This window comes from Nannobrachium achirus, assembly GCF_963921795.1.
Source record: "Nannobrachium achirus genome assembly, chromosome: 4".
Lineage (NCBI taxonomy): Eukaryota > Metazoa > Chordata > Actinopteri > Myctophiformes > Myctophidae > Nannobrachium > Nannobrachium achirus.
The window spans coordinates 390,001-416,146 of NC_137813.1; the positions used below are offsets into that span (position 1 = coordinate 390,001).

General features: G+C 42.3%; 1 protein-coding gene across 3 annotated transcripts in view; it reads left to right on the forward strand.

Moving 5' to 3' along the window:
- cdc27 (cell division cycle 27) overlaps positions 1-26,146 on the forward strand; it is a 46,304-nt gene that overhangs the window by 13,137 nt on the left and 7,021 nt on the right. For all 3 annotated transcript variants that reach the window (XM_080724109.1, XM_080724110.1, XM_080724111.1), the window contains exons 4-14: positions 4,497-4,622; positions 6,541-6,638; positions 15,144-15,283; positions 16,811-17,034; positions 17,704-17,785; positions 19,369-19,475; positions 20,007-20,106; positions 20,671-20,836; positions 22,958-23,130; positions 23,535-23,687; positions 24,782-24,862. In XM_080724109.1, the coding sequence (XP_080580235.1) occupies positions 4,497-4,622; positions 6,541-6,638; positions 15,144-15,283; positions 16,811-17,034; positions 17,704-17,785; positions 19,369-19,475; positions 20,007-20,106; positions 20,671-20,836; positions 22,958-23,130; positions 23,535-23,687; positions 24,782-24,862 (1,450 nt within the window). The remainder of the gene's footprint in view (positions 1-4,496; positions 4,623-6,540; positions 6,639-15,143; positions 15,284-16,810; positions 17,035-17,703; positions 17,786-19,368; positions 19,476-20,006; positions 20,107-20,670; positions 20,837-22,957; positions 23,131-23,534; positions 23,688-24,781; positions 24,863-26,146) is intronic.

The following is a 26,146-nucleotide window of genomic DNA, read 5'->3' on the forward strand; positions in this document are numbered from 1 at the left end:
TCCGTCCTTCTGTCAGTGAACAGCTAATCTCCGACACCATTGGCAAGATGGAAGTGAAACTGCCCATTTTGAGCAAAACATATTTTTGGACAGTTTGGACAGTCCTACAGATGTTGTCCTACAGATGTTGGGTTAGGGTTAGGGTTAGGGTTGGACAGTTTGGACAGTCCTACGGATGTTGGGTTAGGGTTAGGGTTAGGGTTGGACAGTTTGGACAGTCCTACAGATGTTGGGTTAGGGTTAGGGTTAGGGTTGGACAGTTTGGACAGTCCTACAGATGTTGTCCAAAAATCACGCAAATTGTTACAGAGTATCTGTAATATTCTCTATAGTCATTAAACAAAACTGGTCTTTCAGATTTGTATTATTCCATCCTGATCGGCTAAGATTGACTTCCAAAGTTTGCAAGAGTGCTCCCTTTTGAACAAAATTTGTCATATCATAAACGCAGCTTGCGGTTTCCGTAAAACCTTCCACGCACATTCCCACTAGGTCAAGAAACAAATGCCACCCATTTCACATTGGCCTGTTGTATCGCCACCAGCAGGTCAACTTTTACTAAAGAAATTCATGCATTGCCGTGAAAGGCAGAAGAAGACACAGAACACTTTTCACATTGGCCTGTTATAGCGCCACCAGCAGGCCTGTTATAGCGCCACCACCAGGCCTATTATAGCCCCCCCACCAGGCCTGTTATAGCCCCCCCACCAGGCCTGTTATAGCGCCACCACCAGGCCTGTTATAGCGCCACCACCAGGCCTGTTATAGCGCCACCACCAGGCCTGTTATAGCGCCACCACCAGGCCTGTTATAGCCCCCCCACCAGGCCTGTTATAGCGCCACCACCAGGCCTGTTATAGCCCCCCCACCAGGCCTGTTATAGCCCCCCCACCAGGCCTGTTATAGCGCCACCACCAGGCCTGTTATAGCGCCACCACCAGGCCTGTTATAGCGCCGCCACCACCAGGCCTGTTATAGCGCCACCACCAGGCCTGTTATAGCGCCACCACCAGGCCTGTTATAGCGCCACCACCAGGCCTGTTATAGCGCCACCAGCAGGCCTGTTATAGCGCCACCACCAGGCCTGTTATAGCGCCACCACCAGGCCTGTTATAGCGCCACCACCAGGCCTGTTATAGCCCCCCCACCAGGCCTGTTATAGCCCCCCCACCAGGCCTGTTATAGCGCCACCACCAGGCCTGTTATAGCGCCACCAGCAGGCCTGTTATAGCGCCACCAGCAGGCCTGTTATAGCCCCCCCACCAGGCCTGTTATAGCGCCACCACCAGGCCTGTTATAGCCCCCCCACCAGGCCTGTTATAGTGCCACCACCAGGCCTATTATAGCGCCACCACCAGGCCTGTTATAGCGCCACCACCAGGCCTGTTATAGCGCCACCACCAGGCCTATTATAGCGCCACCACCAGGCCTGTTATAGCGCCACCACCAGGCCTATTATTGCGCCACCACCAGGCCTATTATAGCGCCACCACCAGGCCTGTTATAGCGCCACCAGCAGGCCTGTTATAGCGCCACCACCAGGCCTGTTATAGCGCCACCAGCAGGCCTGTTATAGCGCCACCACCAGGCCTGTTATAGCGCCACCACCAGGCCTGTTATAGCGCCACCACCAGGCCTGTTATAGCCCCCCCACCAGGCCTGTTATAGCGCCACCAGCAGGCCTGTTATAGCCCCCCCACCAGGCCTGTTATAGCCCCCCCACCAGGCCTGTTATAGCCCCCCCACCAGGCCTGTTATAGCGCCACCACCAGGCCTGTTATAGCGCCACCACCAGGCCTGTTATAGCGCCACCACCAGGCCTGTTATAGCCCCACCACCAGGCCTGTTATAGCGCCACCACCAGGCCTGTTATAGCGCCACCACCAGGCCTGTTATAGCCCCCCCACCAGGCCTGTTATAGCGCCACCACCAGGCCTGTTATAGCACCACCACCAGGCCTGTTATAGCGCCACCACCAGGCCTGTTATAGCGCCACCACCAGGCCTGTTATCACACCACCACCAGGTCTGTTATAGCGCCACCACCAGGCCTGTTATAGCCCCACCACCAGGCCTGTTATAGCCCCCCCACCAGGCCTGTTATAGCGCCACCAGCAGGCCTGTTATAGCACCACCACCAGGCCTGTTATAGCACCACCACCAGGCCTGTTATAGCGCCACCACCAGGCCTGTTATAGCGCCACCAGCAGGCCTGTTATAGCGCCACCACCAGGCCTGTTATAGCACCACCACCAGGCCTGTTATAGCGCCACCACCAGGCCTGTTATAGCGCCACCACCAGGCCTGTTATAGCGCCACCACCAGGCCTGTTATAGCGCCACCAGCAGGCCTGTTATAGCGCCACCACCAGGCCTGTTATAGCGCCACCACCAGGCCTGTTATAGCCCCCCCACCAGGCCTGTTATAGCCCCCCCACCAGGCCTGTTATAGTGCCACCACCAGGCCTGTTATAGCGCCACCACCAGGCCTGTTATAGCGCCACCACCAGGCCTGTTATAGCACCACCACCAGGCCTGTTATAGCGCCACCACCAGGCCTGTTATAGCCCCCCCACCAGGCCTGTTATAGCGCCACCACCAGGCCTGTTATAGCGCCACCACCAGGCCTGTTATAGCGCCACCACCAGGCCTGTTATAGCACCACCACCAGGCCTGTTATAGCGCCACCACCAGGCCTGTTATAGCGCCACCACCAGGCCTGTTATAGCGCCACCAGCAGGTCACAATAACCTTGCTGACCTGGCAGAGACCGGTGCCATGTCATTGGTCCGAAGGTTCTTTAGTTCGAATTTGTTAAGAATACTATCCCTAACTCTAACCCTAACCTTAACCTCAGTAACCCTAACTAAATTCGGACTAATGAACCTTGGGACTTATGGGCAGTCCCCGCGGAGACCTGGGCTTTGAAGGGCACTGCTTCTAGAGTCCAGCTTCCTAGCCCCCCCCCCCACACACACACACACACATACACACATTATCCATAACAGACTGGTAGAACATCTGTAGCATCCTGTTGTTATTTCATTATATTGTATTGTTTGTTTATTTCCAGACTAGCAGAGGGAGAACAGGTCCTGGTGGGAGGAGTTTGTATTACATTGTATTGTATTGTATTACATTGTATTGTATTGTATTGATGTATTGTATTCTATGTAAGGGCTGCGAACATCTAGAGATCGCGCCCGCTCTGCGGGCGCTCACAGCTGCGTTGTAGCGATCCAACTGATATGGCCATATATGGAGATCTGTACTGTATCCTGTCAGTCCTTGCACACTTTCCCACATGTCCCTAGTGGTCAGTTGTCCAGGTGCCCACCTCTCCAAGTTCCCACTTGTCCCTAGTGCCCAGTTGTCCAGGTGCCCACCTCTCTAAGAGGCCACTTGTCCCTAGTGCCCAGTTGTCCAGGTGCCCACCTCTCTAAGAGGCCACTTGTCCCTAGTGCCCAGTTGTCCAGGTGCCCACCTCTCTAAGAGGCCACTTGTCCCTAGTGCCCAGTTGTCCAGGTGCCCACCTCTCTAAGAGGCCACTTGTCCCTAGTGCCCAGTTGTCCAGGTGCCCACCTCTCCACGTTCCCACTTGTCCCTAGTGCCCAGTTGTCCAGGTGCCCACCTCTCTAAGAGGCCACTTGTCCCTAGTGCCCAGTTGTCCAGGTGCCCACCTCTCTAAGAGGCCACTTGTCCCTAGTGACCAGTTGTCCAGGTGCCCACCTCTCTAAGAGGCCACTTGTCCCTAGTGCCCAGTTGTCCAGGTGCCCGCCTCTCTAAGAGGCCATTTGTCCCTAGTGCCCAGTTGTCCAGATGCCCACCTCTCCAAGTGCCCACCTCTCCAACTGCCCACGTATCCCTAGTGCCCAGTTGTCCAGGTGCCTACCTCTCCAACTGCCCACGTGCCCCTATTGCCCAGTTGTCTAGCAGAAGGAGAACAGGTCCTGGTGGGAGGAGTTTATATTATATTGTATTTATTAACTATATTATATTGTATTGTATTGTATTGTATTGTATTGTATTGTATGTACTTCCAGACCAGCAGAAGGAGAACAGGTCCTTGTAGGAGGAGTTCTCAACAAACAAAGAGCCATGAAGACATTGTTACTGAGTTTATATTGTATTGATGTATTGATGTGTTCTATATGTTTACTTCCAGACTAGCAGAGGGAGAACAGGTCCTGGTTATATTACATTGTATTGTATTGATGTGTATTCTATGTATTTCCAGACTAGCAGAAGGAGAACAGGTCCTTGTAGGAGGAGTCCTCAACAAACAGTCATGAAGACATTGTTACTGAGTTTATATTATATTGTATTGTATTGTTGATGTGTTGTATTGTATGTGTTTACTTCCAGACTAGCAGAAGGAGAACAGGTCCTGGTAGGAGGAGTTCTCAACAAACAGAAGAGCCATGAAGACATCGTTACTGAGTTTATATTATATTGTATTGTATTGTTGATGTGTTGTATTGTATGTGTTTACTTCCAGACTAGCAGAAGGGGAACAGGTCCTGGTAGGAGGAGTCCTCAACAAACAGAAGAGCCATGAAGACATCGTTACTGAGTTTGGAGATTCAGCTTCCTTCACCCTCTCCTTATTAGGACATATTTACTGGTAATCTATTACTACTAATCTATTACTATGAAACTAAAAGTGTAATTGTTATTGTAAAAATAACTCGACACACAACTATTAATGTCTAAACTGCTGACAACAAAAGTGAGTAGTAACCTACACCCCTAAGTGAAAATGTCCAAATTGGGCCCAAGTGTGAATATTTAGTGTGGCCACCATTACTTTACAGCAGGGCTACTCAACTTTAGATGGCTCAGGGGCCACTCAGCAAAATATCATAAGTCAAAGGGCCGCAAGCTAAAAATGACGGTCCTATTTTGGATGTTTAGACAAAGATTTTTTAACACATTACATATAGAAAAAAAATATGAAACAGAAAACAGCCACATTTACATATATAAGGCTAATCCTCATTGAACAAAAAGATTGTCATGGAAAGATTAATGATGAAATGATGACGTTTCTTCTTTTGGAGCAAACAAAATAGCAAAAACATTGTGTATAAAACAACAACAAATGTATCCTAGTTATTTTGGAGTGAAACTGAAAAATGACATCAGAAATGATTTGTCCTCACTGAAAGTGGACTAAATATATTTGTATTGTTATGACCATGAGGGGCCCCATAGACATGCTGCAGGGGCCGCATGCGGCCCCCGGGCCGCAGGTTGAACAGCGCTGCTTTACAGCATGCTATAACCCTCTTGGGCCTGGAGTTCACCAGAGCTTCACAGGTTTCCACTGAAACCTTCTTCACTCCTCCATGATGACATCACACTGAAACCTTCTTAGAAGGTTTCAGTGTGATGTCATCATGGAGGAGTGAAGAAGGTTTCAGTGTGATGTCATCATGGAGGAGTGAAGAAGGTTTCAGTGGAAACCTGTGAAGCTCTGGTGAACTCCAGGCCCAAGAGGGTTATAGCATGCTGTAAAGCAGCGCTGTTCAACCTGCGGCCCCCGGGCCGCAGGTTGAACAGCGCGGAACAGCGCGGCCTGGAGTTCACCAGAGCTTCACAGGTTTCCACTGAAACCTTCTTCACTCCTCCATGATGACATCACACTGAAACCTTCTTCACTCCTCCATGATGACATCACACTGAAACCTTCTTCACTGCTCCATGATGACATCACACTGAAACCTTCTTCACTGCTCCATGATGACATCACACTGAAACCTTAGAAGGTTTCAGTGTGATGTCATCATGGAGGAGTGAAGAAGGTTTCAGTGTGATGTCATCATGGAGGAGTGAAGAAGGTTTCAGTGGAAACCTGTGAAGCTCTGGTGAACTCCAGGCCCCAGAGGGTTAAGGCAGAGCTGGAAAGTAATGGTGGCAACACAACATGTTGACCAATGTTGCTCCAATTTGGACATTTTCACTTTTGTTGCCAGCAGTTTAGACATGGCTGTAAGTTTGAGTTATTTTGAGGTGACCATACTATGACACTGTTATCCATACTATGACACTGTTATCCTAGCTGTACACTCACTACTTTACATTGTATCAAAGTGTCATTTCTTCAGTGTTGTCCCATGAAGAGAGAGCATTAAATATTTGCATAAATGAGAGGGGTGAGATACTGTAGTAATGTCTATATTGTATGTGTCTATTGAAGTGTGTTTAACGGTGTATATATTGTATTGTTGTGTGTTATCCATACTATGACACTGTTATCCTAGCTGTACACTCACTACTTTACATTGTATCAAAGTGTCATTTCTTCAGTGTTGTCCCATGAAGAGAGAGCATTAAATATTTGCATAAATGAGAGGGGTGAGATACTGTAGTAATGTCTATATTGTATGTGTCTATTGAAGTGTGTTTAACGGTGTATATATTGTATTGTTGTGTGTTACAGTCAGACAGACAGTGTGTATAATAGTGTGTATATTGTGTGTTACAGTCAGACAGACAGTGTGTATATAATAATGTGTATATTGTATTGTTGTGTGTTACAGTCAGACAGACAGACAGACGAAAGGATCGGAGTGTTTCCAGAAGAGTTTGACCCTTAACCCGTTCCTGTGGTCTCCTTTCCAGTCCCTCTGTCACCTAGGTAAACATTATTAATATTATTATTATTATTATTAGTCCCTCTGTCACCTAGGTAAGCATGGTAACCAGAGAACTCTTAAAAGACGTAGATGTCTTAATCTGATTAATACCGTGGTTGTTATGTACAGTCTGGACAGTTTAATACCGTGGTTATGTACAGTCTGGACAGTTTAAGGTTCTAAAAAACCTAAAAACAAATGCTAACTAGCTTCATGTATGGTCATTGAGTGTTTCAGTAGTGCTAAGGGTTTAGGTGGAGTCTGAAAAGGTGAGTCTTCAGTCCACGGTGAAAGCTAGCGAGTGAGTCCGTTGTTCTAAGTGGGACAGGGAGTTTATTCCACAACTTGGGGGCCAGGAGGGCAAAAAGTCTAGGCAAGTGGATCATTGTCCTGGGGTTTTTAGCGAGGGTTCTGTCAGCATCCCTGTGTTGGTTGGTCTAAGATTCTAAGTGAACGGGTGGGGTTGTAGGGGTTGATCTGGTTTTGGAGGTATGGAGGAGCCATGCCTGGAGCGACCCTCGGTAGCTATGAGACCTAGCATACAGAAATAACTAGGAAACATTAATTAAACATTAATATGGTGGTTATGTACAGTCTGGTGCTATGAGACTAGCATACAGAAATAACCAGGAAACATTAATTAAACATTGATATGTTATTACAGTCTGGTGCTATGAGACTAGCATACAGTAATAACCAGGAAACATTAATTAAACATTAATATGTTATGTACAGTCTGGTGCTATGAGACTAGCATACAGAAATAACTAGGAAACATTAATTAAACATTAATATGTTATGTACAGTCTGGTGCTATGAGACTAGCATACAGAAATAACCCAGAAACATTAATTAAACATTAATATGTTATGTACAGTCTGGTGCTATGAGACTAGCATACAGTAATAACCAGGAAACATTAATTAAACATTAATATGTTATGTACAGTCTGGTGCTATGAGACTAGCATACAGTAATAACCAGGAAACATTAATTAAACATTAATATGTTATGTACAGTCTGGTGCTATGAGACTAGCATACAGTAATAACCAGGAAACATTAATTAAACATTAATATGTTATGTACAGTCTGGTGCTATGAGACTAGCATACAGAAATAACCAGGAAACATTAATTAAACATTAATATGTTATGTACAGTCTGGTGCTATGAGACTAGCATACAGTAATAACCAGGACACATTAATTAAACATTAATATGTTATGTACAGTCTGGTGCTATGAGACTAGCATACAGTAATAACCAGGAAACATTAATTAAACATTAATATGTTATGTACAGTCTGGTGCTATGAGACTAGCATACAGTAATAACCAGGAAACATTAATTAAACATTAATATGTTATGTACAGTCTGGTGCTATGAGACTAGCATACAGAAATAACCAGGAAACATTAATTAAACATTAATATGTTATGTACAGTCTGGTGCTATGAGACTAGCATACAGTAATAACCAGGACACATTAATTAAACATTAATATGTTATGTACAGTCTGGTGCTATGAGACTAGCATACAGTAATAACCAGGAAACATTAATTAAACATTAATATGGTGGTTATGTACAGTCTGGTGCTATGAGACTAGCATACAGAAATAACCAGGAAACATTAATTAAACATTAATATGTTATGTACAGTCTGGTGCTATGAGACTAGCATACAGAAATAACCAGGAAACATTAATTAAACATTAATATGTTATATACAGTCTGGTGCTATGAGACTAGCATACAGTAATAACCAGGAAACATTAATTAAACATTAATATGTTATATACAGTCTGGTGCTATGAGACTAGCATACAGTAATAACCAGGAAACATTAATTAAACATTAATATGTTATGTACAGTCTGGTGCTATGAGACTAGCATACAGAAATAACCAGGAAACATTAATTAAACATTAATATGTTATGTACAGTCTGGTGCTATGAGACTAGCATACAGAAATAACCAGGAAACATTAATTAAACATTAATATGTTATGTACAGTCTGGTGCTATGAGACTAGCATACAGTAATAACCAGGAAACATTAATTAAACATTAATATGTTATGTACAGTCTGGTGCTATGAGACTAGCATACAGAAATAACCAGGAAACATTAATTAAACATTAATATGTTTGGTGGTTATGTACAGTCTGGTGCTATGAGACTAGCATACAGTAATAACCAGGAAACATTAATTAAACATTAATATGTTATGTACAGTCTGGTGCTATGAGACTAGCATACAGAAATAACCAGGAAACATTAATTAAACATTAATATGTTATGTACAGTCTGGTGCTATGAGACTAGCATACAGAAATAACCAGGAAACATTAATTAAACATTAATATGTTATGTACAGTCTGGTGCTATGAGACTAGCATACAGAAATAACCAGGAAACATTAATTAAACATTAATATGTTATGTACAGTCTGGTGCTATGAGACTAGCATACAGAAATAACCAGGAAACATTAATTAAACATTAATATGTTATGTACAGTCTGGTGCTATGAGACTAGCATACAGAAATAACCCAGAAACATTAATTAAACATTAATATGTTATGTACAGTCTGGTGCTATGAGACTAGCATACAGTAATAACCAGGAAACATTAATTAAACATTAATATGTTATGTACAGTCTGGTGCTATGAGACTAGCATACAGTAATAACCAGGAAACATTAATTAAACATTAATATGTTATGTACAGTCTGGTGCTATGAGACTAGCATACAGTAATAACCAGGAAACATTAATTAAACATTAATATGTTATGTACAGTCTGGTGCTATGAGACTAGCATACAGAAATAACCAGGAAACATTAATTAAACATTAATATGTTATGTACAGTCTGGTGCTATGAAACAAGGACCCCTGCATCCGGTTCAATTCTTCTTCTGCAGAAAACAAGCTTAACTCTGGTTCTCGCTCTCCCCAGCGCCACACGCTGGGCGATATGAGGAAAACCTTGGATAAAATACCTTTATCCATATTACTCACGATATTATTAAAAACTATTGCATTATATCGTTTTTTTAATGTTTTTTTCTGCTTTAGGTCCACTGCCTGCCTAACCCAGATAATGAATATCATATCCATGCATGCACACTGCACAGTACACATAGAATAAACCAGATAATGAATATCATATCCATGCATGCACACTGCACAGCACACATAGAATAAAGACATTACATGCCTTATTTCCATTTTCCAACAATGGTTTTATTGAAATAACCACACCTGGTTACAGATGGACTGCTGTTGTGCATGTGCTACGTGCATGCATAGTGTGTGTTAATTAATTTGACACATACAATATCTAACCCATGAAGGTACATTTTGTATATATTGCCCAGCCTTACCACAGTGTGGTTCCTTCCTGGGCGGAGCTTCAACAACACGATAGGAAATAATTCAAGTTGCTGAGACCACTGGTTCTCAACCTGTGGGTTGGGACCCCCAGGGGGGTCACCAAATTATTCTGGGGGTCCCCAGATGATTAACTTAATGTGCAACATTGTTTTCTCTCTCAACAGTAAACAAACCAACATAACGTTTGTGTTTAGAGGGTATCTGCATGTTTATAAGGTGGAAGTGACAATTTAAGGACTTTTAAATATTCTACCTCTAAAATGACATACAGGTATTAGAGGCAGACATTGTGAAAATAGCCGATCTAAGCGTTGTGAGCTTATAGAACCGTGTTATACACAATGTAATGCCTCAACTCTTAGTGCTCGTCAAGGTGGGGGGTCCCCAGTTATTTAAACTATGATTATTCTGGGGGTCCCCAGTTATTTAAACTATGATTATTCTGGGGGTCCCCAGTTATTTAAACTATGATTATTCTGGGGGTCCCGGTCTGAAAAGGCTGAGAACCTCTTGCTCCCACATGCTGATCTAGCTCACATATTGTAAGATCTGCTATTTTAGAAACGTGCATTTGAATATATATTTTTCAAAGCGAACTTTGGTAACTGGAATCTCTGCTTCTGGGTGGTCCCTGGAACATATTCTGGGTGGTCGCTTCTGGGTGGTCCCTGGAACATATTCTGGGTGGTCCCTGGAACATATTCTGGGTGGTCCCTGGAACATATTCTGGGTGGTCCCTGGAACATATTCCAGGGACATATTTTGAGATGGGGGTCCACGGCCAAATACATGGAATGTTGGGGGTCCTTGACATGAAAACGTCTGAGAAGCACTGATTTAGAAGACATTTATAGAATCGTATGGAGCCAGAACAGTCTCATAATTCACAAATGCGTACCTCCAGTTTTGTAATTTTTGAAATTTTGTGTTTCCACATTTTGAACTCACATGCCCAGATTTGAAACTCACAAGGTCAGATTCTTGTGTATTTTGTATCTGTGATTTGTATCTGTGTTTTGTATTTGTGTTTTGTATCTGTGATTTGTATTTGTGATTTGTATTTGTGTTTTGTATTTGTGATTTGTATCTGTGATTTGTATCTGTGATTTGTATTATTATTTGTTATTTGCATCTCTGATTTTTATCTGTAATTCAAATCCACAAAATACAAATCCACAAAACACAAATCACAGATACAAATCACAGATACAAATCACAAATACAAAACACAAACACAAAACACAGATACAAATCACAGATACAAATTACAAATACAAAACACAAATACAAATCACAAATACAAATCACAGATACAAAACACAAATACAAATCACAAATACAAAACACAGACACAAAACACAGACACAAAACACAGATACAAATCACAAATACAAAACACAAACACAAAACACAAATACAAATCACAAATACACATCATATAAATCCACAGATCATGCACGTCTGCTGTGAGGATTTTTTTTCCGCCACTAGGGGGAGCTGTTTTGCAGTGGATCTGTTTTACAGTGGATCTGTTTTGCAGTGACTTTATGAGACTCAGTCTGACGGTTGAGTGACAGGCCTCCCAGACCCAGTTGTTGCCATGTCTGCTTATTATAAGCGACTTTATTATTACCATTATTATTATTAATATTAATAGTAATTCTTCATCTCCAGAGGCGAGGGGCCGGCGGCCGACCGAGGGGCCTCTGGAGTCGGGGTCTGACCACCCGGGGACCCCCTGGAGCCCTGGGGACCCCCAGCGGACCCCCTGCTATCTAGTCCCATGTATTTAAAAAATGTTCGGCTCTACAATGGTTTCAATGGGAGGGCCGACATTTTTTTGGGGAAATCCGGGACTTAACCCGCACGGACACCCTCCAGGGGGCCCAGGGACCCCCGCAAAATTATAGCGCCGCCACTGCAGCGCACATAAACTTCCATAACTCGGGCTAGGAGCGACCGTTCGAGACGGGACCGGTACCCACACGTCCGGCTCGGGTCCCCGGAGCCGGCCGTGCCACTGCGCCGCCTGGCGGCCGACGCCAAACAGGAAGTGCCTCTATATCTCATGAACCGTTTGTCGTACAGACGCGTGGGTGGCGTCATATGACTTGATTAAGAGTCCTTGACCTTAATTGGTGCAACAGGAAGTGCCCTTCGCCAAACAGGAAGTGCCTCTATATCTCATGAACCGTTTGCCGTACAGACGCGTGGGTTGCGTCATATGAATTGATTAGGAGTCCTTGACCTTAATTGGTGCAACAGGAAGTGCCCTTCGCCAAACAGGAAGTGCCTCTGTATCTCATGAACCGTTTGTCGTACAGATGCGTGGGTGGCCTCATATTACTTGATTAGGAGTCCTTGACCTTAATTGGTGCAACAGGAAGTGCCCTTCGCAAAACAGGAAGTGCCTCTATATCTCATGAACCGTTTGTCGTACAGACGCGTGGGTGGCCTCATATTACTTGATTAAGAGTCCTTAACCTTAATAGTTGTTTCCTTCGTCAAACAGGAAGTGCCCTTTGCCGAACAGAAAGTACCTCTATACCTCATGAACCGTTTGTCGTACATGTGTGGGTGGTGTCTTATGACTTGATTAAGAGTCCTTCAGCAATGATGACCGGGCCCTCGCAGCTCTACCCACGTCAAAAGGGGCAGCAGCCATCAGAAGAGATGCAGGGCTAGTTAAACCAATTAAGCTGAAGGACTCTTAATCAAGTCATATGACACCACCCAAACATGTATGACAAACGGTTCATGAGATATAGAGGTACTTCCTGTTTTGCAAAGGGCACTTCCTGTTGCACCAATTAATGTCAAGGACTCCTAATCAAGTAATATGAGGCCACCCACGCGTCTGTACGACAAACGGTTCATGAGATATAGAGGCACTTCCTGTTTGGCGAAGGGCACTTCCTGTTGCACCAATTAAGGTCAAGGACTCCTAATCAAGTAATATGAGGCCACCCACGCGTCTGTACGACAAACGGTTCATGAGATACAGAGGCACTTCCTGTTTGGCGAAGGGCACTTCCTGTTGCACCAATTAAGGTCAAGGACTCCTAATCAAGTAATATGAGGCCACCCACGCGTCTGTACGACAAACGGTTCATGAGATACAGAGGCACTTCCTGTTTGGCGAAGGGCACTTCCTGTTGCACCAATTAAGGTCAAGGACTCCTAATCAAGTAATATGAGGCCACCCACGCGTCTGTACGACAAACGGTTCATGAGATACAGAGGCACTTCCTGTTTGGCGAAGGGCACTTCCTGTTGCACCAATTAAGGTCAAGGACTCCTAATCAAGTAATATGAGGCCACCCACGCGTCTGTACGACAAACGGTTCATGAGATATAGAGGCACTTCCTGTTTGGCGAAGGGCACTTCCTGTTGCACCAATTAAGGTCAAGGACTCCTAATCAATTCATATGACGCAACCCACGCGTCTGTACGGCAAACGGTTCATGAGATATAGAGGCACTTCCTGTTTGGCGAAGGGCACTTCCTGTTGCACCAATTAAGGTCAAGGACTCTTAATCAAGTCATATGACGCCACCCACGCGTCTGTACGACAAACGGTTCATGAGATATAGAGGCACTTCCTGTTTGGCGTCGGCCGCCAGGCGGCGCAGTGGCACGGCCGGCTCCGGGGCCCCGAGCCGGACGTGTGGGTACCGGTCCCGTCTCGAACGGTCGCTCCTAGCCCGAGTTATGGAAGTTTATGTGCGCTGCAGTGGCGGCGCTATAATTTTGCGGGGGTCCCTGGGCCCCCTGGAGGGTGTCCGTGCGGGTTAAGTCCCGGATTTCCCCAAAAAAATGTCGGCCCTCCCATTGAAACCATTGTAGAGCCGAACATTTTTTAAATACATGGGACTAGATAGCAGGGGGTCCGCTGGGGGTCCCCAGGGCTCCAGGGGGTCCCCGGGTGGTCAGACCCCGACTCCAGAGGCCCCTCGGTCGGCCGCCGGCCCCTCGCCTCTGGAGATGAAGAATTACTATTAATATTAATAATAATAATGGTAATAATAAAGTCGCTTATAATAAGCAGACATGGCAACAACTGGGTCTGGGAGGCCTGTCACTCAACCGTCAGACTGAGTCTCATAAAGTCACTGCAAAACAGATCCACTGTAAAACAGATCCACTGCAAAACAGCTCCCCCTAGTGGCGGAAAAAAAATCCTCACAGCAGACGTGCATGATCTGTGGATTTATATGATGTGTATTTGTGATTTGTATTTGTGTTTTGTGTTTGTGTTTTGTATTTGTGATTTGTATCTGTGTTTTGTGTCTGTGTTTTGTGTCTGTGTTTTGTATTTGTGATTTGTATTTGTGTTTTGTATCTGTGATTTGTATTTGTGATTTGTATTTGTGTTTTGTATTTGTAATTTGTATCTGTGATTTGTATCTGTGTTTTGTGTTTGTGTTTTGTATTTGTGATTTGTATCTGTGATTTGTATCTGTGATTTGTGTTTTGTGGATTTGTATTTTGTGGATTTGAATCACAGATAAAAATCAGAGATGCAAATAACAAATAATAATACAAATCACAGATACAAATCACAGATACAAATCACAAATACAAAACACAAATACAAATCACAAATACAAATCACAGATACAAAACACAAATACAAAACACAAATACAAAACACAGATACAAAATACACAGGAATCTGACCTTGTGAGTTTCAAATCTGGGCATGTGAGTTCAAAATGTGGAAACACAAAATTTCAAAAATTACAAAACTGGAGGTACGCATTTGTGAATTATGAGACTGTTCTGGCTCCATAGAATCGGGTCAAAATATTCAAAGACTTGCACAGATTTTCACAATCCTTCAAAATTGGCAGATCTACAAGCTTGTATATCTGGTGTGTGTGTGTGTGTGTGTGTGTGTGTGTGTGTGTGTGTGTGTGTGTGTGTCTGACCTGTGTGTGTGTGTGTGTGTGTGTGTGTGTGTGTGTGTGTGTGTGTGTGTGTGTGTGTGTGTGTGTGTGTGTGTATGTGTGTGTGTGTGTGTGTGTGTGTGTGTGTGTGTTGTACAATAAGTGTATGTATGTATGTATTGTACATAATATAATGTATAATGAATCCATTCCAGGGGAGAAACCAGATCCAGACCAGGTCTTCAGACTCTCTGCTCTTCATAATGTAGCCCCGCCCCTTCCTGCCATCACCCCAGTTCAGAACCCCTCCCACCGTCTGGACACCGCCTTGATGGAGACTCCACAAGATACCCTGGTAGGTACCCTACATACCCACCTACCTACTCACCTACCTACCTATCTACCCTCTATCTACATATACCTAACCCACCACCTTGATGGAGACTCCACAAGATACCCTGGTACCTTTTAATCTATATAACTACCTACCTACTGTATCTATCTACATATACCTAACCCACAGCCTGGACACCGCCTTGATGGAGACTCCACAAGATACCCTGGTAGGGTACATACTATACCCTTATCTACCCCTAACCCTATACCTATCTACCTACCTACTATCTATCTACTGTATCTATATATCTATCACCCACCGCCTGGACACCGCCTTGATGGAGACCCCACAAGATACCCTGGTACCTTTTAATCTATATAACTACCTACCTACTGTATCTATATATTTATAATATCTATCTACCTACCTACCTACTGTATCTATATATCTATCTCCCACCGCCTGGACACTGCTCTGATGGAGACTCCTCAAGATACCCTGGTACCTTCTTATCTATATAACTACCTACCTACTGTATCTATATATTTATAATATCTATCTACCTACTGTATCTATCTATCTATCTGAATGGGATTCTGGGTTCTCCAGTTGGCCTCAGCAGTGATTAGAATGTAAACAAACTAAATAACTACAACTATTAACAACTTAATGCCCATATAAAGTATTTCCTGTAGTAGTATTAACAACTTAATGACCATATAAAGTATTTCCTGTAGTAGTATTAACAACTTAATGCCCATATAAAGTATTTCCTGTAGTAGTATTAACAACTTAATGCCCATATAAAGTATTTCCTGTAGTAGTATTAACAACTTAATGACCATATAAAGTATTTCCTGTAGTAGTATTAACAACTTAATGCCCATATAAAGTATTTCCTGTAGTAGTATTAACAACTTAATGACCATATGAAGTATTTCCTGTAGTAGTATTAACAACTTAATGACCATATAAAGTATTTCCTGTAGTAGTATTAACAACTTAATGCCCATATAAAGTATTTCCTGTAGTAGTATTAACAACTTAATGCCCATATAAAGTATTTCCTGTAGTAGTATTAACAACTTAATGCCCATATAAAGTATTTCCTGTAGTAGTATTAACAACTTAATGCCCATATAAAGTATTTCCTGTAGTAGTATTAACAACTTAATGCCCATATAAAGTATTTCTTGTAGTAGTATTAACAACTTAATGCCCATATAAAGTATTTCCTGTAGTAGTATTAACAACTTAATGCCCATATAAAGTATTTCCTGTAGTAGTATTAACAACTTAATGACCATATGAAGTATTTCCTGTAGTAGTATTAACAACTTAATGCCCATATAAAGTATTTCCTGTAGTAGTATTAACAACTTAATGCCCATATAAAGTATTTCCTGTAGTAGTATTAACAACTTAATGCCCATATAAAGTATTTCCTGTAGTAGTATTAACAACTTAATGCCCATATAAAGTATTTCCTGTAGTAGTATTAACAACTTAATGCCCATATAAAGTATTTCCTCTTTGTCTTTTCAGGAGCTGAATCGTCTCAATCTAGAATCCTCCAACGTCAAGCTGATGTCTGATTCGTCAGTCTCCTATATAGACTCCTCCCTCATCACCCCGGATACTGGCTCCCTATTGGCCAACACTGTTACGCTGGGCTCCACTGGATCCCTATTGGCCAGCAAGCAGAACAAACCCAAGAGTGGGAGGAGCTTATTAGGAGGAACAGCCGCACTGAGCCCGCTTACACCTAGGTATTTAAATAGTTACAATACTTATAAAATACTTATTTACACCTAGGTATTTAAATAGTTACAATACTTATAAAATACTTATTTACACCTAGGTATTTAAATAGTTACAATACTTATAAAATACTTATTTACACCTAGGTATTTAAATAGTTACAATACTTATAAAATACTTATTTACACCTAGGTATTTAAATAGTTACAATACTTATAAAATACTTATTTACACCTAGGTATTTAAATAGTTACAATACTTATAAAATACTTATTTACACCTAGGTATTTAAATAGTTACAATACTTATAAAATACTTATTTACACCTAGGTATTTAAATAGTTACAATACTTATAAAATACTTATTTACACCTAGGTATTTAAATAGTTAAAATACTTATAAAATACCTATCTACACCTAGGTATTTAAATAGTTAAATAACTACCAGCCTCCATAAGTCACATCTGCCCATGAAAGATTGCGGTGCATCTTGGGAATGGGCTTATTGTGTCTAAAAATACATATTTAGCCTCTTGTACGCATGCCCCCCCCCCCCCCCCCCCCCACACACACACTGAAATCTAAATCATTATGTGTTATATATAAATGATGTTGTACGTTATTTTATTATTTATTTTATATAAATGATGTTTTATGTTATTTTATTATTTTGTAGTTTTGGGATTATGCCCCTGGAACCCAGCCCTGGAGACCCCTCATATCTGCAGAACTACACAGACACCAACCCTAACAAGAAGGTATGTACACACATACAACTACACACTACAGAGACACCAACCCTAACAAGAAGGTATGTACACACATACAACTACACACTACACAGACACCAACCCTAACAAGAAGGTATGTACACACATACAACTACACACTACACACACACCAACCCTAACAAGAAGGTATGTACACACATACAACTACACACTACACACACACCAACCCTAACAACACATATAAAACTACACACTACACCAGGGGTTTTCAAAGTGGGTGACGGGGCACCCTGGGGTGCCGTGGCGGCAGTCCAGGGGTGCCGCGAGATCATTTGATAATATTTGGAGTACTTGAAGTACAAAGTTATTTTCAGTCAGTTCTAACCAAAATCGCTGTTATCTCAACGTTTCCTCACAACATAATCACTAAAATATCACTGTCGGGCAGAAACCTCGTATCTCCAAGTTTCAAATGTGTACGTCTTTTGGTAAAGCAAAGCCCTGCTTCATCATACAAGACTGTCGCACAAAACTAGTGAAAACAGAAAACTAGTGAAAACACAAAACTAGTGAAAACACAAAACTAGTGAAAACACAAAACTAGTGAAAACAGCAGATCTACAAGCACACAACTGGTCTGGGGAGAGCAGAGCCTAGGATTACATTATAAAAATAATGATATCTCAGTCTGTGTCTAAGATCAGTCAAATAGGCACATTAATAAGGATCCTTATGTCCCTCAGTCTGTTTCTAGGATCAGTAAAACAGTAATACATAAGGTAATTTTTCCCTCAGTCTGTCTGTAGGATCAGTAATAAGGCAGTAATACATAAGGTAATTTAATCAGTCTGTGTCTAGGATCAGTAATAAGGCAGTGTTAATAAGGATCCTTATATCCCTCAGTCTGTGTCTAGGATCAGCCGGTCTAAAGTGTTAATAAGGATCCTTATGTCCTCAGTCTGTGTCTAGGATCAGCCGGTCTAAAGTGTTAATAAGGATCCTTATGTCCTCAGTCTGTGTCTAGGATCAGTAATAAGGCAGTGTTAATAAGGATCCTTATATCCCTCAGTCTGTGTCTAGGATCAGCCGGTCTAAAGTGTTAATAAGGATCCTTATGTCCTCAGTCTGTGTCTAGGATCAGTAATAAGGCAGTGTTAATAAGGATCCTTATATCCCTCAGTCTGTGTCTAGGATCAGCCGGTCTAAAGTGTTAATAAGGATCCTTATGTCCTCAGTCTGTGTCTAGGATCAGCCAGTCTAAAGTGTTAATAAGGATCCTTATGTCCTCAGTCTGTGTCTAGGATCAGTAATAAGGCAGTGTTAATAAGGATCCTTATATCCCTCAGTCTGTGTCTAGGATCAGCCGGTCTAAAGTGTTAATAAGGATCCTTATGTCCTCAGTCTGTGTCTAGGATCAGTAATAAGGCAGTAATACATAAGGTAATTTAATAAGGCAGTAATACATAAGGTACTTTTTGCCTCAGTCTGTCTCTAGGATCAGTAATAAGGATCCTTATGTCCCTCAGTCTGTCTCTAGGATCAGTAATAAGGATCCTTATGTCCCTCAGTCTGTCTCTAGGATCAGTAATAAGGATCCTTATGTCCCTCAGTCTGTGTCTAGGATCAGCCAGTCTAAGGTGTTCTCTCAGAGTGGAAACAGCAGAGACGTGCTGCCAATCCCCTTCAACCAATCACAGAGCACCGCTCCACACACCAGGTAAGATATTAACCAATCACAGAGCACCGCTCCACACACCAGGTAAGATATCAACCAATCACATTTAGTCCTAGCGTTGAAATTACTTTAACGAGACGCTTTCAACCTTTTTACCACCTCTGAAAATCTATCCATCCCTCCCTCCCTCCCTCCCTCCCTCCCTCCCTCCCTCCATCCATCCAGGGTTTGAATTAGCCGGAGACCCAGTCACCAAAATGGGACGGGACCTGTGATTTTCTGCCGTACTTTTTATTTCTGTTTTATCTATTAGTTTGGTCATTAAGGTCCACAGAATGAGAGGCCTGCTCTGCTGGAAACATTGCGAAAAGAAGTTATCAATGTGTTTTGAAGCACAACAGCTTTGCTTTGACATCTTGGTTTTGGCTGCTTTCACTCAGTCAGCACCACTGTGTGTGTGTGTGTGTGTGTGTGTGTGTGTGTGTGTGTGTGTGTGTGTGTGTGTGTGTGTGTGTGTGTGTGTGTGTGTGTGTGTGTGTGTGTGTGTGTGTGTGTGTGTGTGTGTGTGTGCAGTACAACTCCTCAGGTGTTGAGTCCTACTCTTGCTGCTCCTCCCAACATTCAACCCAGACGCTCATCTAGACTGTTTACCTCTGCATCCAGTACTGCTAAGGTATTTATATTATACACTACCTACCTACCTACCTACCTATCTATCTATCTATATACTAATGCTCATCTATACTGTTTACCTCTGCTAGTTCTACTGCTAAGGTATTTATACTATCTATACTACCTCTATACTATATACTAATGTTCATCTATACTGTTTACCTCTGCTAGCAGTACTGCTAAGGTACCTACCTACCTACCTATACTATATACTAATGTTAATCTATACTGTTTACCTCTGCATCCAGTACTGCTAAGGTACCTAACAACCTATCCATCTATCTATCTATATACTAATGTTAATCTATACTGTTAACCTCTGCTAGTTCTACTGCTAAGGTATTTATACTATACACTAGATATATCATATCTAGTTTATAGTTATATAAACATTATATATACTAATGTTCATCTACGCTGTTTACCTCAGACCCATTAGGGGAGACTTACAGCTTTCTTCATCAATAGATACATGTTATCATTAACCCATCAATTAATAGATTCTTAATTAATTCCTCTGTGTGTGTGTGTGTGTGTGTGTGTGTGTGTGCGTGTGCGTGTGCAGGAGAACAGTAAGAAGTTAAAGATGAAGTTTCCCACTAAGATTCCAAACAGGAAGACCAAGTGTAAACCTGGGAAGACGAGCAGTTCCAACCTCAATGACAGCCTGGACATCTTAAAGCTGGACTCCATGAGCGACCTGAAAGTACCTTTACAGAGAGCTGCTACTGGTAAATACCTCCTTATTACCCTTATTACCCTTATTAAATAACCTTAAAGTCCCTTTACAGAGAGCTGCTACTGGTATGTCCTTATTACCCTTATTACCCTTATTAAATAACCTTAAAGTCCCTCTACAGAGAGCTGCTACTGGTATGTCCTTATTACCCTTATTAAGGCCTTTTAAGGTGTTTCAGATGGCCTCCTATTAGAGGTCTTCACGGGTCCAATTTGAACTACCCGAACCCAAAAGGACCCGGGGGAAATGGACCCGGACCCATATGGCCCCGTCTATCATTTGGGATTTGAGAACCGTTACCCGAGCAGCCCCGAGACATGATGGATCCGATCCGAACGGCCCCGCCTGTTATTAGAAAATTTAGATCCGATACCCGAGCAGAACGAGAGGTCCGAGACCCGAACCTGTGGCCCCGAAATGAAAGAATGCCAACGTTATTATATTAAGAGTTGTATCAGACATATTTCTTACCTAACGTCGCCATGGTGCTGCTGTTGCTGTCAGCGGCGCTGCCTCTCGATAAAAAATGATCTTTTCCCAGACCAGTAAGTCAATGCGGACAGTTTGTAAATACAAACCAGTAAGACTCCCTAATCGGGAGATAAGCGACCGTAGGTCACTTATCTCCACAAATAGGGCAAAAATGTGTTTTGCCAAAATCCTGATCCATGTTGATGACATGAGTGTAGACATACTGTGTAGTGATTTTCGTGATTTTAGGGCAAAATCTGTAGGAGCAGTGTCCAAAAATGTGTTTTTAAAAATCGGCCTGGAGGTGGCGCTATATGGGAGAGATTCATGTTGATGGGATGAGTGTAGACATACTGTGTACCGATTTGCGTGATTTTAGGGCAAAGATTGTAGGAGCAGTGTCCAAAAATGTGTTTTGCAAGAATCGGCCTCATGGTGGCGCTAGAAGAGGGCCATGTGAGAAATGAGGGGTGGGGTCTCCGCGCCGGCAAGGCGGACGAATAGGTACCGGCCCCGGCTGTCCCGGTCGCTCCTAGCCGGAGTTACGGCATTTTATGTGAGCTGCAGTGTAGGGGGTCCTCCACTGGGGGCGGCACCACTTTTGCATCCGTTCTGGAGCACCAGGAGTGGGTGGTCCCCGGGAATTCCCCGTGAGCAGCCCCGTTGGGGTGGTCATTTGGTCAGTTTAGCACATTTGGTCATTTTTTACATCTGGGGGTCCCCCAGGGACCTGGGGGTCCCTGGAGCTCCGGGGGTCCTTGGAGGTTGTAGTTTGGCAGGTAAGGAACGTGTGTGCAAAATTTGGCATGGATGGGGGCAACGGTTGCGGAGATATGAGCAGGGCAAGAGTGTGACGTGTGAGGTGTGACAGACAGACGGACAGACTGACTGACTGACGGACTGACGGACTGACTCACACTTTGTGCAGGGTTTGATAGTAAATGCGACCTACGGTCGCAATAAATCCATGTTTTATGTATTCCTTCTTCTTTGGCTAGCCAATGCTAATGCTATCGTTTTCTGTCGCATGTGTTGTTCATTATATCTTTCTGCTTTGAGTGTCCATTTTGCTCTGCAGAGCATGACAACACGCAATGACAACTCCATTGTAAACCGTTAACCAAAACGTTACGTTAATATCTTTGATAATAATAACAATCCAACTGATAGTGTTGTTGTGACTGAGTGAGTTCTAAACTTCACAACCAATGCATCAGATTACATGCTGCATCTTTAGTGCCATCGTGTGGCGTTATCTATTTGGTGCAGTTGTTGCGTTCTCTTTCATTCAATCTCGGCCTGACTCGGCTCCACTCGGGTAACAGGAACCGGCGACTTCACTATCAGATACCCGGGAACCGGGGCAGACGGCCCCGGCCCGCGGTAAATGCTCGAAAACGGCCCCGTTACCCGGCTCGGGGCGGGTCGGATCGCGGGTAATTTCGGATCTCGGGCAGGTCCGAAGACCTCTACTTCCTATCAGTACTAAGGGACCTGGGTAAAAGTGTTGTATATATAATATGTTACAGATGGTCTACTCTCAGTACTAAGGGACCTGGGTAAAAGTGTTGTATATTACAGATGGTCTACTCTCAGTACTAAGGGACCTGGGTAAAAGTGTTGTATATATAATATGTTTCAGATGGTCTACTATCAGTACTAAGGGACCTTGGTAAAGGCTACCTGGCCTTGTGTTCGTACAACAGCAGAGAAGCGGTCAGCGTTCTTTCTTCTCTTCCGTCTCATCATTACAACACAGGCTGGGTTCTGAGCCACGTAGCAACGGCTCACTTTGAACTGGCTGAGTATCTGCAGGTACACACACACACACACACACACACACACACACACACACACACACACTGCTCACTTTGAACTGGCTGAGTATCTGCAGGTACACACACACACACACACACAACCACACAACCACACACACACACACACACAACCACACACACACACACACAAAGGGGCACAAGGAATGTTAGAGCTATCATGACTACAACATTAAGTCAACAATTAATTGCCACGCAAATTATTGCTTTTGACAAATGTAATACAAATAATAATAGCTAGCATTTATATAGCGGTCTTCATGAACCCAAGGACGCTTTACACATTCAGTGGTCAGATGCATTGAAACATATATCATCCTATAGGCTGAGAGGTTGTTCAGTGAAACATATATGTATTAATAATGTATTTATATCGTCCTATAGGCTGAGAGGTTGTTCAGTGAGGTCAGACGCATCGAGCCATACAGAGTAGAAGGCATGGAGATTTATTCTACAACTCTGTGGCATCTCCAGAAAGACGTTGCTCTGTCCACTCTGTCCAAAGACCTGACAGACATCGACAAGAACTGTCCTGAGGTAAGAACTACAAACATGACTACTCTATAAGAACTACAAACATGTCTACTCTATAATAACTACAAACATGTCTACTCTATAAGAACTACAAACATGTCTATTCTATAAGAACTACAAACATGTCTACTCTATAAGAACTACAAACATGTCTACTCTATAAGAACTACAAACATGTCTTCAAACATGAACAAAGGGGTTCTACAGCGCGCCTCAGCCTACACGGCTATAGTCTGGTGCATCACAGGAGCAGGGACAGATGTATGCAGTAGAGAGAGAGACACTGGAGCAGCTCAGACGGTTCTAGCCTTTTTATTCAGGTGCCAGTAGAAACAATTGACTAACGTTTCGACGCTAATGCGTCTTCGTCAGAGCCATGACTCTGACGAAGACGCATTAGCGTCGAAACGTTAGTCAATTGTTTCTACTGGCACCTGAATAAAAAGGCTAGAACCGTCTGAGCTGCTCCAGTGTCTCTCTCTCTACTGCATGTCTTCAAACATGTCTTCATGTGTAAATATATATTCTGACCCAGTGTTTACAAAGCCCGCTGTGCAGATCTCTAGATGAATAAATGAGCATAATGATTAATACATTTATAGATGAATAAATTAGCATAATGATTAATACATTTATAGATGAATAAATTAGCATAATGATTAATACATTTATAGATGAATAAATTAGCATAATGATTAATACATTTATAGATTAATACATTAGCATAATGATTAATACATTTATAGATGAATAAATTAGCATAATGATTAATACATTTATAGATGAATAAATTAGCATAATGATTAATACATTTATAGATGAATAAATTAGCATAATGATTAATACATTTATAGATTAATACATTAGCATAATGATTAATACATTTATAGATGAATAAATTAGCATAATGATTAGCTGACATGACGCTGTTATTAAAAGATGTTTCCCATCCAACAAATGATAAACCTTAAAGTGATGTTTGACGCTCGATATTTCCTCAAATGGTTCAGGCCTGACTAGAAGTACAGTGGAGAAGAGCACTGTGTACTCACTGTGTGTGTGTGTGTGTCTGTGTCTGTGTGTGTGTGTGTGTGTAGTCGTGGTGTGTTGCAGGAAATTGTTTCAGTTTGCAGAGAGAACATGACATCGCTATCAAGTTCTTCCAACGAGCAATACAGGTAATCTGATTACATTACAATACAGGTAATCTGATTACATTACATACCTAATTAATACAATACAGATAATCTGATTACATTACATACCTAATTAATACATTACAGGTAATCTGATTACATTACAATACAGGTAATCTGATTACATTACATACCTAATTAATACAATACAGGTAATCTGATTACATTACAATACAGGTAATCTGATTACATTACATATCTAATTAATACAATACAGGTAATCTGATTACATTACATACCTAATTAATACAATACAGGTAATCTGATTACATTACAATACAGTTAATCTGATTACATTACATACCTAATTAATACAATACAGGTAATATGATTACATTACAATACAGGTAATCTGATTACATTACATACCTAATTAATACAATACAGGTAATCTGATTACATTACAATACAGTTAATCTGATTACATTACATACCTAATTAAAGGAGTAGTTCACCCCCATAATGACTGTCCTATTGATTACTCCCCCCAGGGAGACTTGAGTTCAATGATATGTTTTTGTATTTGTTGCATTCCTAAAACAATCATTTGATGACAGTAATTTGACCCCGGATGGGGTTAGGGTTAGTGGGTTAAAATATGTCTGTGGCCTTACAGTGGTTGTGTGAACCAGTGTTGATTTTGACAGCAAATTTAGTTTTAGTCAAATTATTTTGAATAAAATGACTTGCATGCTGGAAACAGTCCATCTTCAAGCTTGTTGATCTGCTATTTTCAGAGAGCAACACCCTTAGTTCTACTCGATCTCTTCTCTACTAGTCTTAGTTCTACTGGATCTCTCTTCTCCTCTAGTCTTAGTTCTACTGGATCTCTAATCCTCTAGTCTTAGTTCTACAGAATCTCTTCTCCTCTAGTCTTAGTTCTACTGGATCTCTTCTCCTCTAGTCTTAGTTCTACTGGATCTCTTCTCCTCTAGTCTTAGTTCTACTGGATCTCTAATCCTCTAGTCTTAGTTCTACTGGATCTCTAATTCTCTAGTCTTAGCTCTACTGGATCTCTTCTCCTCTAGTCTTAGTTCTACAGGATCTCTAATTCTCTAGTCTTAGTTCTACTGGATCTCTTCTCCTCTAGTCTTAGTTCTACAGGATCTCTAATTCTCTAGTCTTAGTTCTACTGGATCTCTTCTCCTCTAGTCTTAGTTCTACAGGATCTCTTCTCCTCTAGTCTTAGTTCTACTGAATCTATTCTAGTCTTAGTTCTACTGGATCTCTAATCCACTAGTCTTAGTTCTACTGGATCTCTGCTAG